The following is a 19,747-nucleotide window of genomic DNA, read 5'->3' as shown; positions in this document are numbered from 1 at the left end:
GTTTTTTGTGCTTATAGGAGTGGGACCCAAAGTCAATGCCCATTGTTTGTCAGGGTGAGCTCACATGCCTTGAAAATATGTGGTGTTGAAAACATGTGGTGAGCTCGTATGCCTTCAGAACATGTGGCATAGAGGGTGAGAGGTGGACCACGCTGCAGATTCACAGGAATTTTAATGCAACAGAGGAAGAGAAAGGTCTTGGTACCTCAGGTAATTCATCCGCTTCTGCCTCCCAAAGTGCTGGGATTACAGGTGTGGGCAACCACGTCCAGCTATTCATGTAAATTAAACCTTGTTGTTTGCAGTCATATCCTTGGCCTCACAACTTGCATAGCTGTGTGAAGTAAAAAGAGTTTAGGCAAAAAAAAAAAAAAAAAAAAAAAGAAAAGAAAGAAAAAGAAGGAGAAGGGCAAGAAGATGGAGACAAACCTGTGCCTCAGGAAGCCACAGCCTATGAGAAATCCTCCACAAAGGGAGACTGGCTGATACTTGGTCTAATTTTTAAAGAGCTAATTCTGCTGTGCTATCATCCTAAACCTTCAGGAAAAGTCTCCTCTCTGCAGTTGACTTGTATTGGTGGAAATTTGGAAGAATAAAGCAATTGTTTGTGGAGAAGGAGATAGCATAAAAAGGAGCAGCGTGAAGGGCAGTGGTTATAGGAAGTGAGTCACAGGGAGGTGGTGGGAGAGTCCTAGTCAGTCATGAGGGCAAGAGACGGCCACAATAGATGGAGGCCCAAGAAGGCCAAGGACATGGAGATACAGGTGGAGAAACTGTTGGAGGTGGGGATGTCAGAAACTAGTGCATATAGGAATAGCCAAATGGGTAATACAAGGTTAAATTACCTCCTTTTTACTGAAATTGGAGATTATTTACCTGATATCATGGGACATCGCTCTTGAAATCGGGGCCTAACTTCTTTTTACTACACTCCACTCGCTCTCCAAGAAATAATAGCTAATATTTATTTGGCCCTTGCTGTAAGGCCAGCCCTGTGCTATAATGAGTCAGGTATTATTATTATTCTCAAATTACAGCTGAAACTAAAGTTTAGAGATATTATGCAATTTAGTAAAGCTCCCAGTGCAAACAAAAGGCAGTGTCAGGATTTAATTATAAGTTTTTCTAAACTCCAAAGTACCAATTCTTAACCACTAGCAAGACAGCTTAGCCTGGAATGATATAAACTGAGTTGATAATACAGGTGTTCACCTACTGACTAAGTCCTATTATGGCTTATTTATATTAACAAATTTGTTTACTGGGTGTATAGGGAAGAAAAGGTTAAAAAATGAACTATCACCTACAAAATCAGGAAACACATTGAAATGAGTAAGTTATACTATTCACCTTGACAAGACATTCAGGGCTGAATAGTGCCAAACTTAGCTAACAGAATTTCAGAGAAGAAAATGGCTCACATACAAAAAAGACTGTTAAAAGCATCTTTTTATTTACTATAAGAATATAATCTGCATTTCTATACAATCCATCATGCAAAAAACATGGCAGGCATTTTATAAGCAGTGCAAAATCTCAACATCTGTACACTGGCTCAATTAAAATATTAGAAAAGGATGAAAAAAATCACATCTTAGGAGAAAATAATACAGAACGAGATTTCTTCCCTAGGAACATGGCTTCCAACATCAAGAAGCACAGCCAAGAAAACAGAGCCTCATTGAATTTTCAATACCTAAGATGGAAGATATTGACAGATAGATGGGGAACATTATTTGAGAAGGCTCCTTCTCCCATGGGCCTCCTCATTGTGTAGCCAAATGACTTTGCACAGCAAGCACTAAAGCATCTGTGTGTAAACATAAGAATTACCTATTGAGTTAACCTAATCCAGGTGGAACAGACACTACCAGCCTGCATAAAGGTTTTCTAACCCAGACACCAGGCAGGGAGCTAAGATTGCGATCGCCTCCTTAACAAAAAGTCATAGTGATTTTTCTTTTTGTATAGCAGTTAAATTTCTCTCAAGTATCATCATAAAGCACATTATAAATAAACTGTTCAAGAACATGATGGGTGCTAAATTCTGCAACTTGCTCAACTTGAATAACTGCAGTTTATTGGAAATGAACTGTGAGGAATGAGAGAAGGGGAAGACACTAAACTCTTTACAATCAAGCCTCAAAGACTGAGGCCATCCAGGAACAAACAGCTCCTTCTTTGTGGGGCTGTCGTGGAGAGTTCATCCTGATTATGAAATGCTCTTAGCTACTTCTATTATGCACCTATTAATGGCCAGGCTCAGCAACAGCAACGAAAAACTACATTATCATTAAACTTCAATACAAAGTGCAGAGTGGGTATAATGAATCCTAGTTTCTAGTTAAGTAGATGGGGGCATCAAAAAATTATGCCTTCAGACCAAGGTCCTGCAACTAGTTACAGAAAGAACAGGATGAAGATCAGACTGGCCTGAAAACAAACCTAGTTTTCTTGCTGCACCAGGCTATTTCTGAAGAGATTGAATGCTATCTCTAATCTTGAGCCTTTCCTTGCTACTTCTGTGCTAGTCTCAAAGTGAAAATTCTAGGGAGAGACACAGAAGGGCTAAAAATGCCACCATGAAGACAGGTGAGTTATAAAGCAATCGATTCCACCAACATCTGTGAGAGCAATTGGGATCCCAAGGGCTTTAGATACGTAGCCTGCTGGGAAGAGGATCTGAAATGTAACTTAAAGGCATCTCTAGCCTAGTTTAAATTCTTTATTTTCAGTCCAGAAAAATCTGAAAATAAAGCATTTAAACTAGGCTCAGAATTTTACACCCTCCTGGCCTAGGACCACAAAAATCAAACTGACATCTTTTGCATTGACTCTCAAACCTGCGGTCTTTTAGGCATGACTTTTAGTATCATCTACTCTGGGTAGAAGTAAAAGATTAGAGGAAACAAAGCCAAATGCATCTCCTGCAAACCTTCAAATCCTTAAAGGTACGTGAGGCTACTGGGCATGAGGCACATGTGTAGAAGCCAAAAGTCTTTTTTTTTTTAACTTGGATTTGCTTTGGTAAGTGTGAATTCTGAAATGTCCATGAATATAACAATTCATCAGTTCTTCCTTTCAATATTTTTACATTCAGAAGCACAACTTCTGTTTTGAATACATTTACTTTGAAAGTTACATATTTACTTGAATTTTAAATAAATGCATTTACATTTTAAATAGGTGTATTTAAAATTGGAAAATTTGTTTTTAGCAGTGCATGTTTTAAATATGGTGATTATTAAACCAATATTCTTTTGGGGGCAAGTCAACTTTTAGAGATGCAAAAGTGGCAATGAGAGAAATTTTATATTTTTTTAGAGTTTGTTTCATTTTAATTTTGGTCCTGTTTAGACTGTTAGAGACCTATGTCATAAAAACACCCCTCTTGGTAGTTTGTTGCTGGAGTCTGGGCTGATGCCACATCCAGCAGTTGATGAGTCTATACAAGAACAACAAAGAGGAAAATCATGTACAACTTTAGTTTTGCCTTGGTGGAGTCAACTAGGATAGTCCTTGCCCCAACAGCCTCCTAGTGGCTTGGAGGTATGTCCTGCTGTGGCCAGTGGGTGTTGAGAAGCAGATAGGTAGACCATCCTTCATGCCCCTCTCTTCTTCCCCTCGGCCTATTTTCTGTTCCAGTTATGTGAGATGTTCTGAATCTTTTTCATTTTGATCCTCTGATCCAGCATCTTGTACCTTGCAGGATGCTCATCAGTTTTCTTTGCGACTGAAGGTGCATAGGAGCTAGATGCATAAGCAGGGCGTTTAAAATGACGCAAAGGAGGCTTGATGACTGGAGGCCATGGAAAGGAAGACAGACAACTGTTAGCTTCACCCATGACATGGCACAACCTAAATATTGTGAGCAACTTCCTCTAGACCTGTTTGTTTCCTCCAAAACCAGGAAACAAGCAGGGTTGGATTCTCCCTGGAAACCTTACGGCAGATAGGTGAATAAGCACATTATCACCTTGGTCATTCACTCAAAATAAATAAAGGGAAGAAATTTCTAGAGATACACAGTGATGACTGCAGCACATAAAGGTCCTTTGACAATGAATGGATGGGGACAAGAGAGTGAAAGGAGCCACTGGGGTCGCATCTGGGAACAGTAGAGCAAAGAAGGTAAACACAGATATGTCATTAACACAGCATTTAGCACTGTATGTAAGCTTGTAGTGTTGGAAAATGGCACTCAATCCCCACGTGCTAATTAAAAGTGCATCATTAAGAAAATATTTATAAAACACATATAAAGATCTTGTATTCAAAATATAAAAAGAATTCTTAAAGCTCAACAAAAAAAAACCAAACAACCTAATTTTAAAATGGGCAAAGATCTGAACAGGCTTCTCACCAAGAGAGATACAGGTGTCAAATAAGCATAGGAAAAGATGCTCAACAACTTGTGCCATTAGATAATTTCAAATTAAAACAACTATATGCTACTACACACATATACACTGCTAAAGTCTAAAAAAGTGGACAATGCCAATCGCTGGCAAGGATGCAAAGTAATAGGAAACCTCATTCTTGCTGATTGGGATACGAAATGGTACTGCCACTTTGGAAGACAGTTTGACAGTTTCTTATGAAGCTAGATATAGTCTTACCATGCAATGTAGCAATTGTGCATCCTAGGTATTTACCCAATTGATGGAAAATGTACGTCCACATAAAAACCCACACATGAATTGTTGTAGAAGCTTTATTCGTAAGTGACAAAAGTTGGAAGCAACCAAGGTGTCCTTTAATCATTGAGTGGATAAACAAATTATGATATATTTATAAAATGGAATATTATTTATTGTGATAAAAAGCAAATTAACTATCAAGCTATGCAAAGACATGAATGAAGCTTAAACACATATTGCCAAGTGAAAGAAGTCAGTCTGTAAAGGCTATATAGCATATGATTCCACTTCTATGACATTCTTCAAAGGACATAACTATAGAGGTGATAAAAAGATCAGTGATTGTCAGGGGTTTGGAAAGAGGAGGGAGGGTGGAGCATAGGGGATTTCTAGAGCAGTGAAGCTCTTCCATACAATACTATAGCGGTGCATGTGTGACATTACACATTTGTCAAAACCAACAGAACTTTATAGGACATAGAGTAATCCCTAATGTATGCAAATGAAAAACCATTTAGGAGGTCGGAGGAATCCTAGAATGAAATGCAAACTGTAACAAGACAAGGTAAATGCATTTCAAATATAGGAAAGAACGTCCCTGAAGAGTGGGGGACAAGATGCTCATCGAAGTAGCTTTGTATGTGAATAGAATCTGCAAGACTAAAGGCCAATGAAGCTGTACACAGGCACTGATAAAATTGTTTCCCATGGGGCTATTTGTTATCAATTCTATTACCACTCTACATGTATACTGGAATTCAACAATTATGTAAACAGAGGGTGGATACTGAGAATTGTTGGAGGACGTTAGAATGATCCAATTGGTAATCGGCTTGGAGATATCAATATGAATTCGTATTTAGCTTAATAGAGATACACGTGATTATATATAAAAATATGTATAGACATGTGTATGTACATGAGTTGGCATGTACACATATAATTTCTTGCTCTATCAGTGGAAGGGGAGGGGGTCTAGAAGCAACAAAGGCACTGCAAATCTAGAAGGCTCAGCAAAAATAAGCATATCTAACTGCCCTGATCTTGGTTTCTAAAACCATATGCTAATAAAATAAACCAGGGCTCCTTGTAGAAACGACCGATTCTAGAAACAGTAAACAAAATATACAAGAAGCACTTGAAGCATCTTGTGGAGCTGCAAAATTTAAAGTGTTCAAAAACAAACAAACAAATACAATGATAGACAAAGGAGCCCTGAATGAAATATCTACGGAATGACAAAAATTGAATGAAACTGAGCAATGAAATAAGGCAGTATTGCATTATAACTCCAAGTGTAAAATAAATATCCATGAGTCCATACTAATATAAATAAATGATTGAATAAATAAGTAATTGTGGGAGAATAGAAAAATATGCAGAAGATTAAAAATAATTTATGTATATATGTCTCCCTTAAGGAGAAGGAGCCCTGTAGTATGGATTGGACATAGTGACATCCTTCCAAAAAGTATGGACTAAAGTGAGACAGACCAGCACGGTGACTCATGCCTGTAATCCTAGCACTGTGGGAGGCCAAGGCAGGCGGGTCACTGGAGGCCAGGAGTTCAAGACCAGCCTGGCCAACATGGTGAAACCCTATCTCAACTAAAAAATACAAAACTTCGCTGGGCACGGTGGTGCACACACCTGTAATCCCAGCTACTTGGGAGGCTCAGGCAGTGAATCACTGGAATCAGGAGGTGGAGGTTGCAGTGAGCTGAGATGGTGCCATTGGGCTCCAGCCTTGGTGACACAGCAAGACTCCTTCTCAAAAATAAAGAAATAAATACAATAAAAATTTGAAAAATGAGATAAAATAATAATTTTATAGTACAGAAATCTAATAAACACAACTTCATCCAGGAGATCAAGGTTGACACCAGTAGTATGTGATAAAAATTAATATTTTGTGATGAAAATAGAACTTTACCTCTGGAGTTTTCCTCCCAAAAATACATAACCCCATTCTAATAATGAAAAACATCAAATAAATCCCAATTGAGAGATATTCTACAAAATACCTGACAGATATTCCTCAAAGCTGTCAATGTCACCAAAAATTAGAGAAGTCTGAGGAACTGTCACATCCAAGAAAAGCCTAAAAAGGTTGATGACTGAAAGTAATGGATTATCCTGGATGGGATCCTAGGACAGAAAAATGACACTGGGTAACAACCGGGGACATTTGAATAAAGCAGGAACTTCAGATAATAATAATAATTAATAATAATAAAGGATAGCATCTAATCTGCAGAGCTAGACACAGAAAGTAAAGTACTCATTGACTCTTCCTCCCTCCACTCCCCTGTACACCAGCCATCCCCCACACCCCTTCTAGGTTCTGCTGGAAAGTGTTTGGTCGGTGAGATAACTAAACATGAACAAGTCAAATAATCAGCAAAAACAGATGAGATATAATAACGAGATGAAAAGTACAAGGAAACAGAGCCAGTTGAACCCTTGTTCATTGGCTCTCCCTGGAGGCTCCTCCACTGTCAGTGAAAGAGCCAGTGCAGAAGCAGGACACACGGTGGGTCCAATGGAAGGGCCAAGGTCGGGTGCCCATCTGTCCAATGCCTGAGGCTTCCTTGTGAAAAACCAGCTCTGCATATCTCTTCCAATAACAGGGAAATGCATGGTGCTTATGATCAAACAAAAGATTAGAAACAACTTAAATGAACAATCATAGGGAATTGGCTAAATTCTCGTCCATTCTTAGAATATACTACTGTGATACTATGGAAAGATGATACAGATGACTACTAGCAAAACTAGAGGTTCATGTAATAGTGTTAAATGAAAAAGCAGTATATATTAGCTAATCTTATTACTATAAAATATATACATATGTACATAGGAAAATCAGAAGGACATACATTTAAATCATAGCAGTGGTTATCTCTGAGCAGCATAAACATGGCTATTTTTTCTCTTTGGTTGTTTATACTTACCAATTTTTCTGTGATGATCAAGTTCTAGTCATGTAACTTTTTAAAAAGAAACATACTAGTAAAAATTCCTTCTATAGAATCATCTATCAGAGTTATTCTATAAAATCACACTTGAAAGAAAATCAGTAAAACTAAGTTCACCTTGGGGCCTTAGTAATAGACATCTCAGGTTGGCCATAGCTGAGTACACTTTTCACAGCCTACAGATTAATATTTATTAATATTTATTCACCCACTTCTTACAGCACCTATTGTGTGCCATTAATATAACAGTGAACAGAACAGATATGATCCCTGCCTTTGTAGGGCTTTCATTCTAGTAGCATCCTCTGAAATTTTTGACTCACTCACAGAAGTAAAAAGTGTTCAGATATAAGTGATACTATTGCTACAAGCTCCTGGATACCCATGCCGATCTTACAGTATTGCAATGCCCTAACATGAAGTAAAGAGCTGCAGCAAATGGCTCTGTTGTGACATATTCTTCTATATTATTATAGGTTTGTTTATTAGATCTGAGTGCTTAATTCTGTTTCTTAAGGTAAACAAGGGATTATGGCATCAAATTCTCTAGGAACAAGCATAAAAACAGTGCTGTTATCCTGGAGAATGGTGTAGGAAGGGGAGAGGGCTTCACCTTAAAAGCTGATTGTTGCAATGTCTAGGTCAGCTGATTCACTGCTCTTCAAGTCACAGTCCCTCTCCATATTCATTCGATTTTCACTGCTCAGCAGGAACTCAACCAAAGTATTATTGAATTTCCCACTTCTCAGCATGAAGAAACATTTATAGTTTGCTGGAATTCTGATTGTCAGAACAAAAACTCTCCTTGCCACTGGAGTTATTGCAAATGGAGTTGAACCTGCTGATAGAAATCGGCTCCCCACTGACTTTGTGGAAATACTTATATGTCTGCTGTCACCCTCGCTCAAAATGTGTGATAAAGGTAAATTTCATAAATTGCTGTTTTATATGCATTCATTGCCTTTCCTCTCTGCAATGGAACGTGATTTGGTGACAGGGAAAAACACCAGAGCCAGGCATATGGGCATCATCTTGAATTTAATGTGGACATTCGGCTGGCGTGCTGGTATGACCTTCTGAGGATGCCCTCATTCATCGTCTGGCTATATCTAAACTACTGGAAGGGGTCTGACCCTCCTCCTTTCAATGACTGGGCACTTCCCACAGCTGAATCCAATCAGTCATACAATCCCCAACCCCTAGCGGAGAAGAACCAAACCTGGATCCCCACCCCCGCCACAAAAATGTTTGATTATCAGCCAGTTGGACACTTCTTCCCCTTGGGGATACTTTAAAAAAGTCTGGCCTCATCTCTTAGAGCAATTTGCTTGGAGAAAATGATCTAATTAGTTAAAGAAGATTTTGACAAAGGCACATATCTCAGCACAGAGCCTGAACTTGGGCAAGTTATTATCTATATTACTTTTAAACGTGCTTAGCAAAACCAAAAGTTCAAGCCAAAAATTGGCACATCAACTTCCTTTATAATTATGCTCCATGTTTGATTTTCATGAAAGCAATTCTCTTTTAGGAGTTCTAACTCTCAATTGTTTAATTCTTTTTCATAAACATAACAATTTCTCCCAAAGGTGTCTATGATTTTCTCCCCTTTCATTGCCACCACCAAACTATCTTTCGTTCTGTCTCTCTCTCTCTCTCTCTCTCTCTCTCCATTCTCTCTTTCTCTCTCTCTCTGATCATTTTCCTTGGCGGTTACTTTTTGTATTGATATAGGAAACAATTGCACAGAATTATTTTCTCCAAAAAATAGGTTCAAATTTATTCATATATAAAAAATAGCTGTTAGGATTATTTATATTAGTCTACTGGAAACCAAAGTGCTCTTCAACAAAACTGTGTAATAGGTATGGTTGGGGAGAGAGGGGTTCCTCAATCAAATTTAACTGAGTTGAGCTAGGGTTTTCATATCAGGACTTACCAGTACCTTAACTAATGCTAACATCTATTAAGAACCCCTGAGAATAGCCAATAGCATGTAGTTTTTCTCAATTTTATTTGACTAAATAGCTCCATTTTATCAAGGGCGTCTTTGAGTGAAAACACTTTCAGAAAAAATGAATTAATTCAATATCATATATCATATCATATAATTATTATATCAAGTAATTAACCCAGTGTACCCTGTTGTTTTGCACTAAGTTAGAGCGATCCAGAGAGAACAGTCACTTGTCCTCGTCCACGTCACTGGCCTCATTCCCTTGTGTTTGATATGATTTCCCGTAGCACTGACCTTGGTTCTTTCCATCCACTGCAACTTCAGTGTGACCTCTGGAACCTCACACTGCAGTGCAGCAGTATTTTCAGGTGGAAGCTTTCTGAACCTCATTACTGAGCATCACTTCAAATGGCAGTAACTTGGTCTACTCAAGAGCTTCTGCATAAATTCGAATATTGGCAACTTTATTTTTAAACAAAAAATAGGTGTTGAATATCTGTGTTTTTTCTCTTTCAAACATAAAGCTATGATATGACCTTTTAAAAAAACATTTTCTTCTATAGACACTTTCTATCTGCAATGTGTACACACACGCACCCCAAACCACGTATACTAAACAAAATAAAAATAATCATTTATTGCCACTTAAATGTTATTTTACATAAAGGACAAAACTCTACTATACACTCTATTTCTAAAATCAGTATCTGTTTGTGGTAGAAAGCCCTTATAAAATGTATAAAAACCATCCAGGAGTTTTTGAATTGCAAGGAATTGGAATGTTAACGTGAGCTCCACGGAGGATGGAACAATAAGAGAAGTGAGCCTGTGATTTTTATTTCAGGAACCGCTGTGGTAAAGTAATTACAATAGCTGATACTGTGTACTTCACACAATGATAAGAATTTAACCTTGAATCTTCACTACAATCCTATGAGGCAAGCACTATTATCACTCCCTCTTTGGGTGAGGAAACTGAGGTTTAAAGAGCTTAAGTAACTGGCCAAAGTCACACAGTTAACACAAAGGAGTCTGGATTCTGGATACACACACATGCAACCTGAATTCAGACTCTTCCTTCTATCCTCCCATGGTTAAAATAATCTTGTACCAAAATACAGAGTAAGTTTTAATAACTACCAATAATAAAAGAGTCAAGTCAAAATTATATCTCATTTATATTATTAACATTTAGTTATAAACCTGTGTCATATACTGGATTCTTGAATACCCTTGAATAATCAGTAAACTCGAAGCAATAATCTTGCTCCTCTGTAATCAAAAGTGAGTCCTTCCCCAACCCCACCTTAAAATAGTTTGTGGCAATGGCTCAGAAAGTCATTAAGGTCCTGATTAAAAGTTCTCTTAAATAACTGCTTTGATCTTTTCCCTCCCCTCTGCCAGGCTGAAATATTAACAATTATTCCAAAACTCTAGGCCAGTGGAGTTGAGCCAGGCAAGCTCCAGGACTTTACGTGAAATCTTTAACTTGTGATTCGCAATCCTGGCTGCAAATGGGAACCACACAGATAGCTTTTAAAACTCCTAGTGCTCAATTTGTACCCCAGATCACTTAAAGAAGAATCTATGAGGGTAGGATTAAGCCTTCAGGAATTGTTTAAGCTCTTCAGATAATTCTACTGTGCTGGAGTTTGAAAATTAACTGTCTCTCCAATCCTCTCACTCTTCATCTTCCATAAGCTCATTTGCAACTCCTGACCATCCTTGGAAGCTGGCCAGATTCAGTTCTGGCTCTGTCCCATATGACTTGGACACTTGATTTCAGTTTCCCATTTTTAAAAAATGGAAGTAATAACACTTCACAAGGCAATGGTAAGAATAAAAAGAAATAGGCCGGGCGCGGTGGCTCAAGCCTGTAATCCCAGCACTTTGGGAGGCCGAGGCGGGTGGATCACGAGGTCAAGAGATCGAGACCATCCTGGGTCAACATGGTGAAACCCCGTCTCTACTAAAAATACAAAAAATTAGCTGGGCATGGTGGTGCGTGCCTGTAATCCCAGCTACTCAGGAGGCTGAGGCAGGAGAATTGCCTGAACCCAGGAGACGGAGGTTGCGGTGAACCGAGATCGCGCCATTGCACTCCAGCACGGGTAACAAGAGTGAAACTCTGTCCCCCCAAAAAAAAAAAAAAAAAAGAATAAAAAGAAATTATGCATGTGAAAGCAGCCAGCACAGTGCTGACACATAGTAGGTGCTCATTCAGTATAAATTTCCATCCCTTTCCTCAGATAAGGACCATTAGGAACTATCTGGGAGATTTGCAAGTGCCTGGAAAATTTAGTAGCATCAAGCTTGCCCAGCTAGGGAATTCATTTGCCTCTCTAAACACAAAAGCATTACAGTGAGGCCACATTGATAAGAGCCCTTCCTTTTGTAGAGATACAACTTAGCAACTTTAACCCAACCAGAAATTTACTCTCATACTATGTGCATTAGATGTAGTGTAGTCTAAGGTGATAATCTATTCTTAAACTCTTCAAGGTATATTTCATATTAAAAGCTAGAATGATTAAGCCCATTACCTATGTTTTTTATTTATCGGAGACAGCGTCTTGCTCTGTCACCCAGTGTGGAGTGCAGTGGTGCTACCCCGGCTCAATGCAAACTCTGCCTCCTAGGTTCAAGTGATCTCCCTCCTCAGCCTCCTGAGTAGCTGGGATTACAGGCGTGTGCTACCACAGCTGGCTAATTTTTGTATCCTTAGTAGAAATGGGGTTTCACTATGGTCCCCAGGCTGGTCTCGAACTCCTGAACTCAAGTGATCTGCCTGCCTAAGCCTCCAAAGGTGTTGGGTTTACAGGCATGAGCCACCAAGCCCGACCCCATTATCTACATTTTTAAAGGCCCAGATTCTCCAAGGACTTTACCTCAAGAAAATGAGAATGCTGAATTATCTATGGCTTCCATTTTTCATTTCACAGAGCAAAGAATGCAGAGGACAAGAAACTTGCAGTGTGAGAAGCTATTTAGAAGGAGCTGAGTTGATCCTGCCTGAACCAAACCACTACTAGTCTGATATGGAAAGACGACCCAGCCAGCATTTCCAGATCCCTAGAGGGATATGCATCCATAGAGAACAGATAAACCATGTAGTTTTGCAGCCTTCCATGACACCTGAAGCTGTTTTCTCCCACCCATGGTTCTCAGTTCTGGATACGCATCAGATTGCTTGGGGAGCTTTGAAAAGTACTGATGCTCAAGCCCTATCCCCAAGAGTCTCTAAAGTAATTGATCACTTCGAAGTGGAGCCTAAACATCAATATGTAATGCCCAGTGATCCTAATGTGCAGCCAGGCTTGAGAACAACTGGCTTTGGGGCTGAGTTTGTTTTGAGAGCAACCTGGTTTACACTTAGCTTTAGAAAGATGCTGGGGCAGCCGACCTGCTCCCTGTTCCTGTTGTATGGGAATGCCCAACACTCAGCCATGTGCTGAGATTGTAGAATACAATTTAGCAACCTTAATCCATGATATGAGAGTAATTTTCTCTCTCTCAGTTTCCTCACCCAAAGAGGGAGTAAACTTATCAAGAAAATTACTCTCATACCATGGGCATTAGATGTAGCATTGTCTAAGGTGATAATCTATTCTTTAAGAATAGATCTAAGACAAGATCTTAGTGCTAAGATCTGTGACAGGAAAATGAGCCCGTGGACATCTACTTTTGGGAGAGGTGGGTGGTCTAATGAAAGAAGCATAGGCTTGGGGCACATCACTGCGCTAAGCTATTACTAGCTGTGAAATCCTAAGTAAATAATCTGTTCTAGCACTCAGGGTTTGGTTTTCTTTCTTCCTTTCTTAAAATAAGAATAGTAACTGCCTTCCATGGTTGTGGTGAGGATTTTAAAGGAAATATAAATGAAAAATGTATATGCAGTACCCATGTGCCATTGCACAGTACACCATGCCCAGAGTGTTGTAGGAGTTTGGTATATAGCCATCATTGTTACACAGCACAGGAAGAAGAAAGGTCAGCACTGCTGTCTCGTGATAGCACCCTCCCTGGTGGATCTCCTTATTACAACATAGAAAAGTCACATAATTCTCCAAATGATGAGTTTTATTACATGAAAGATCTCATCACACAGTGAAGGGATTAACTTAATGAATTTATTTGTGAATATTTGGCAGAGAATACACCATTTTGATTCACAAAAGACCAGTTATTTAAAATATGCATTTGTGAAAATATATATATATTTTTCCATTCTGCTACCTCAGGAAACCACTCTGCTAAAACTAAGTGCCATTTTAAGCAAAGCAAAAATGTCTAGCATAATACGTGTTAAGGACCTAATGTTGTCCCTGATATTTGTAGATGTGTGATACATGTTAAAGTAACTGTTGTTAAAAGCCTGTATTAGGGAGACCAGAAGTCATCATTTCTTGAAGTTAATTACTCAATAACTTACAATACATATATATTTTGCTTTGGTAAAAGAATCATAAGCTTCCTAAAATGCCTTCAGACCTCAGAGCTAGTCCAGTTTCTTCTGAGGAATCCTCTGGATGGACATTTTATCCGTAGTCCCCTAAAACAGGACATATAACAATGTCATTGCAAGACAGCTGGCATCTAAACACACAAACTCTTTCTACAGCAGGCAGTGGAGTTTAGAAGCGGAGCCACATCTACAGAGCCAACACTACCATGCACACTGGAGGAGCAATCAGCTATCTGCATGAAGCCTACGGAACCACACCTTTCCATTCAGGGATCACTTCATGAAACTGAGGTGATGGAGACGCCCTGGAGATTCTGCTCCAAAGTAAGTCACTGACTAGTCACTGTCATTAGCAATCATGACTCTTAGTGGTGGCGAAGCTCTGGACCACTCCTCTGGTGACAGCCAACATTTCCCCAGCTTCCATCATGGATGGCCCACCCATGAAGCTTGAGTGGGTTCACAAATCCCATTGGGGCAATAAATAAAGTTGGATCTAGGAAATAAAATGGCTTCCGGTGCAAGAGTCACTTTGCTATAGATGTGCAAGAAATCAAGGTGAGGTCCCCAGAGCAGTTTTCTGGTGCTGGAGCTCCAGGATGTCCTCTTAGGTGATCTTTGAAACCACACAAACAGTTCTTTAATGAAGTGCTTGTTTGTGGTTTCTGGATTGAGACATGTTACTTGCAAAACTTCCTAAATACTCAGATCCCCATATCCCAACACCTATCTCACCCTATAGGTTAGAAAGGGAAATCACTAAATTTCTTGGACATGTCTATGAAGCCACATTTATAGTAATAAAACTAAACAAAAGTGTTTTGCCAAGCATCCACAGATTTTTGACTTAAAAATTATTTAATATAAAATCATTTAAGCATACAGAAATGTATAAATAACTCTCAATACTGTATAATTCAATACAGTTTAATAAAATCTTAATAATTTTCACATTTGCTCAAACATTTTTTGAAATAAATTAACACAGGTAGAATTAAGTTACCCAATAACTTAGTATGTGTGATACTTCCTCTCTTCCCTCTGAAAAAGCCATCATCCAGAATTTGGTATTTATCATTGCTGTACATATATGTATGAGATGATTGCATCTGTATCCACAAAATATCTAATAGTTCTGCATGTTTTTAAAAAATATAAATTACATTAGAAAGCATATATCTTGTCACAACTTGCTTTACTTGCTCGACATTATGCTCAGCATTGTTTGTAATAGCAAAAAGTGGAACACAACTATCAATAGGATAATAATTATATGTCTTTGTAACATTTGTATTAGAAAATGCTATACGGATGTTAAAATGAATGCAGGTTTTCAAAGAACTAGTTTTATATTTTGCATGGAATTTCTTTTGCTATACATTAGCAAACCTAATGTATGGCAAAAAAATTTTTAAGGCATCTCTTAGAAGCATGATAGTCCTAGATTTTTTTCTTTCTTATCTAACAATCTCTATATTTTAAAAGCAACTTGAAGCCATTTGTAATTATTGTTATTCCTGATATTTTTGAACTTATTTCTTCTATTTAATTTTGTTTTGTGTTTATCATTATTTGCTCTTTGCTTTTTTGTCTTCCTGTCTTCTATTAGGTTGACATATTCTCTTTTTTAATTGTCGTTTATTTGTTGATTCCAGAGCTTGCTGATACAGTTTGGATCTGTGTCCAATCCCACATCTCATGTCCAATTGTAATCCCCAATGTTGGAGGTGGGGTCTGGTGGGAGGTGATTGGTCATGGGGGTGGATTTCCCCGTTGGTACTGTTCTCATGGTAGTGAGTGATTCCTCATGAGATCTGGTCATCTAAAAGCGTGTGGCACCTCCCCCTGCTTCCTCCTGCTCTGGCCATGGCTGAGCTCCCCCTTCACCATCCTCCATGACTGTAAGTTTCCTGAGGGCTCCCCAGAAGAAGAAGTGACTATGCTTCCTGTACAGCCCGAAGAACTGTGGGCCACTTAAACCTCTTTTCTTTATAAATTACTCAGTCTCAAGTAGTTCTTTATAGCAATGCAAGAACAGGCTAATACACTTGCCTGAGTCAGCTTGAGGTGCTATAACAAAGTGCTGGGACTGAGTGGGTTACAAACAACAGAAATGTATTTCTTACAGTTCTAGAGGCTGGAAGTCCAAGATTAAGTTTCCAGCACAGTTGGCTTTTAGGGAGGGTCCTCTTCCAGGTTGCAGACTGCTGACTTCTTGTTGTGCCCTCATGTGGCAAAAACAGAACAAATTAGCTCTCTGAGGTCTGTTTCTTAAGGTCACTAACCCCATCTGTGAGGGCTCCATCCTCATGAACTGATTAACACCCAAAGGCTCTACCTCCAAACATCATCACATTAGGGACTGGATTTTAACATATGAATTTGGTGGGAACACAAACATTCAGTGCATAACAATGCTATTGTATTTCTCAGCACTCCTTAGGTCCATATTGAAATATCCTTTCTTCCATCTATGGCTTGTCTTTCCTATTTTAACACAAAAATTGGACATTATTTTATGTTCACTTGTCACTCAAATTTACCAATATGTTTTATTTACTGATGTGCTCACCACTAATTCCTGTGTTTCACACCTTCCTTGTGGGTTCACTTTTCTTCTTGTTGACATATTTCCCTTAACATATTTTTTTTGAGATGGAGTCTTAATCTGTGGCCCCGCTGGAGTGCAGTGGCACTATCTTGGCTTGCCGCAACCTCCACCTCCCAGGTTCAAGCGATTCTCCTGCCTTAGCCTCCTGAATAGCTGGGATTACAGGCACGTGCCACCATGCCTGGCTGATTTTTGTATTTTTAGTTGAGATGAGGTTTTGCCATGTTGGCCAGGATGGTCTCAAACTCCCGACCTCAGATGATTTGCCTGCCTCGGCCTCCCAAAGTGCTGGGATGACAAGCATAAGCCATCAAGCCCAGCCTTAATATTTCTTTTAATGAAGCCTGTGAGTGGTAAATTATGTCATTGTATACCCGAAAATGTTTTAATGTGCCTTCACTCATAAGTAATAATTTGGCTATTTTAACTAATATGTATTGCTCTATTTTCTCTCAGCATATGGAAGATATATTCTTTATTGTCTTCTGGCTTCTACTGCTACCAGTGCAAACTTTGCTGTCAGTTGATTACTTGCGACTTCCTGGCCCATAATCAGCTTCTCATAGCATTTAAGGCTTCCTCATCCTTGATGTAACTTTGGACAATATCACACAATGTTTTTAGGTATGCATTTGTTTTTGTTTAGTTATGGCACTGGAGATGTATTTTCCATCTGAGAATTTGAGTCTTTCTTTACTTCTGGGAAATTATTACCTATTTGTTGAAATATTGCTTTCCAACCACTTTCTCCATACCCTACTCAAATTTCTGAGAGATTTAGTTTAGAGCAATTTGTCTATCTTCCATGCTTTTAAATTTTTTATTGAGATATAATTCATAAACCATAAATCTCACCCTTTTGAGGTATACATTTCAAAGGTTTTTACTATATTCATAATGTTTCACAACCATCCCCACTGTTTAATTCCAGAATATCTTTATCACCCCTAAAAAGAACCCATATTCATGAGAAGTCACACTCTATTCTCTTCTCTCCCCAGCCCCTGACAACCACTAACCTACTTTCTGTATCTACGGATTAGCCCATTCTGGGTGTTTTATGTAAATGGAATAATACAACATGTAATCTTTTGTGTCTGGCTTCTTTTAATTAGCAAAATGTCCTCTAGGTCATCCATGTTGTGAAATATGTCAGTACTTCATTCAAGTCACTCTCTAAGTTTTTGAAAAACAGCCAAACTGTGTTCTAAGGTAGCTGCACTATTTTACATTCCCACAAGCAATGTATGAGGGTGCTAATTTCACCACATCTTCACCATCACTTGTTTTCATTTTTTTATCACAGCCATCCCAGTGCATGTGAAGTGGTATATCACTGTGGTTTTGATTTGCATTTCTTTAATGATTAATGATGTTGAACATCTTTTTCATGTGTCATTTGTATATCTCCTTTGGAGAAACATTTGGTCAAATCCTTTAGCACTTTTTAATTGGGTTGCCTTTTTATTGTTGAGCTCCTTACAGATTCTGGATACAAGATCCTTATCAGATATGTGATTTGCAAATATTTTCTCTGTGGATTATCTTTCCACTTTCTTGATAATGTTTTCCAAAGAAGAAAAGTTTTTTATTTTAATGAAATCCAATTACCTACTTTTTCCTTAGTTGCTTGTACATTGTTATATCTAAGAAACCACTGCCAAATTCAAGGTCATGATTTACCTCTATGTTTTATTCTAAAAGTTTTATGATTCACGATCCTTCATTTTTTGATGTGGTTCCCTCTCTATGCTCTGTTGTAAAGTCCTCAGGACTATCCTCCAACATTAATTGTCTTTTCCACTGTGTTCTACCTTGAATTTATACTAGCACTGAGAACTTTTTCTTTTTAAAAATTGCAATGATTATATGTTTGTTTCCTTTTTTAAGTTTCAGATTTTGAATCACTTCTTTTGCATATCTCTGCTCTTCTTGGTTTCTGTACAATTTTACTTTATTGTTTTTAGGATTATTTTTCTCCATTTGGCTCTTTGAGTATCCTAATTACATTTTAAAGTGTTTGACAGCCTACAGCAAAAATTAACTGCTTCCAGAAGAAATTCATGTTCCAATTGCCAATTTCTGTGATACACTCTGCTCTCTGCTACTGGCACCAATTCTTCCTCCTGTACCTGTGTCCCTTGCTTTCTAACCTGTACTGCTCCTCCCCATGGCAAGCCATACCTTCCTGTTTCTTGACTTTGCCTTTGGCCAGATCATTTTTCACAGCAGCTGTGTCATTTTATGTTCCTAGAATGAATGCACCAGCATTCCAATTTCTCCGCACCTGCACCAATATTTGCTATTTTCTGTTTGTGTTTTACAGTAGCCATCCTAATGGGTGTAAAGTGCTTTTTCATTGTGGCTTTGATCTGCATTTCCTTAATGACTAGCATCTTTCCATATCCTTATTGGCCATTTGTAGGTCTTCTTTGGAGAAATGTCTATTCCAGACCTTTGGCCATTTTTGAGTTGGGTTTTGTTGCCGTTGTTGTTTTGCTGCTGTTGAGCTGCCAGAGTTCTTTATATCTTTTATACACCTGGATATTAACCTCTTATCAAATATACAATTTGAAAATATTTTCTCCTATTCTGTGGGTTGCCTTTTCACTGTAGTAATGTGTCTTTTGATCAACAAAAAGCTTTTAATTTTAATGAAGTCCAATTTATGTATTGCTTTTTTTGTTGCCTGTGACATTTTGGCTAATTTCAAGTAGAGGATATTTTGGTTTTGTGTTCTTTCTCTCTCTTGCCTGTCTAGAGTTTTGTAATTACTTCCACCTCCTCCCTTAAACTTCCACCTCAGAGCCTTATAATGGCACTTTAGGACTAATGCCCTATAATCATATTGGGATACTGCAGATCCAATTCCAAAGCTAGCTTGGTCTGGCAGAAAAGGTGTCCCAATGTCCTTTCATCTCTCTAGGCCAACAGCTTCCTAATGTTATTAAGCTGTAGCTTGGAGGAAACAGATTGGCAGCAGTTGCTTTGGGCTCTCTATCTGTGCCCTGTATTCAGGTTATAGCCCTAGCTCTGATTCCCAGTGTCCCCTCGAGTACTTTTAGTCCCTTTTGCTCCACAGGATTCAAGCTCCTT

General features: G+C 38.5%; 1 protein-coding gene across 11 annotated transcripts in view; it reads right to left on the bottom strand.

The window, feature by feature from the left end:
- Positions 1 to 19,747, bottom strand: part of PDE1C (phosphodiesterase 1C) — a 551,218-nt gene that overhangs the window by 13,613 nt on the left and 517,858 nt on the right. For 5 of the 11 annotated variants that reach the window (XM_032286653.1, XM_032286661.1, XM_032286662.1 and 2 more), the window contains one exon: positions 1,432 to 3,799. The exons of 2 other annotated variants lie outside the window; for them this stretch is intronic. In XM_032286653.1, coding sequence (XP_032142544.1) covers positions 3,630 to 3,799 — 170 coding nt within the window. In that variant the 3' untranslated portion in view covers positions 1,432 to 3,629. Of the gene's footprint in view, positions 1 to 1,431; positions 3,800 to 6,412; positions 10,014 to 12,923; positions 14,128 to 19,747 lie in introns of those variants that run through there. 4 more of the 11 variants (XM_032286654.1, XM_032286658.1, XM_032286657.1 and 1 more) reach the window with 3 other exon arrangements.

This window comes from Sapajus apella, unplaced genomic scaffold, assembly GCF_009761245.1.
Source record: "Sapajus apella isolate SASKATOON/1434 unplaced genomic scaffold, GSC_monkey_1.0 scaffold19, whole genome shotgun sequence".
Taxonomy (NCBI): Eukaryota; Metazoa; Chordata; class Mammalia; order Primates; family Cebidae; genus Sapajus; species Sapajus apella.
Note: the sequence above shows the minus strand (reverse complement) of the source record. Positions and strands in the feature narration are given on the sequence as shown.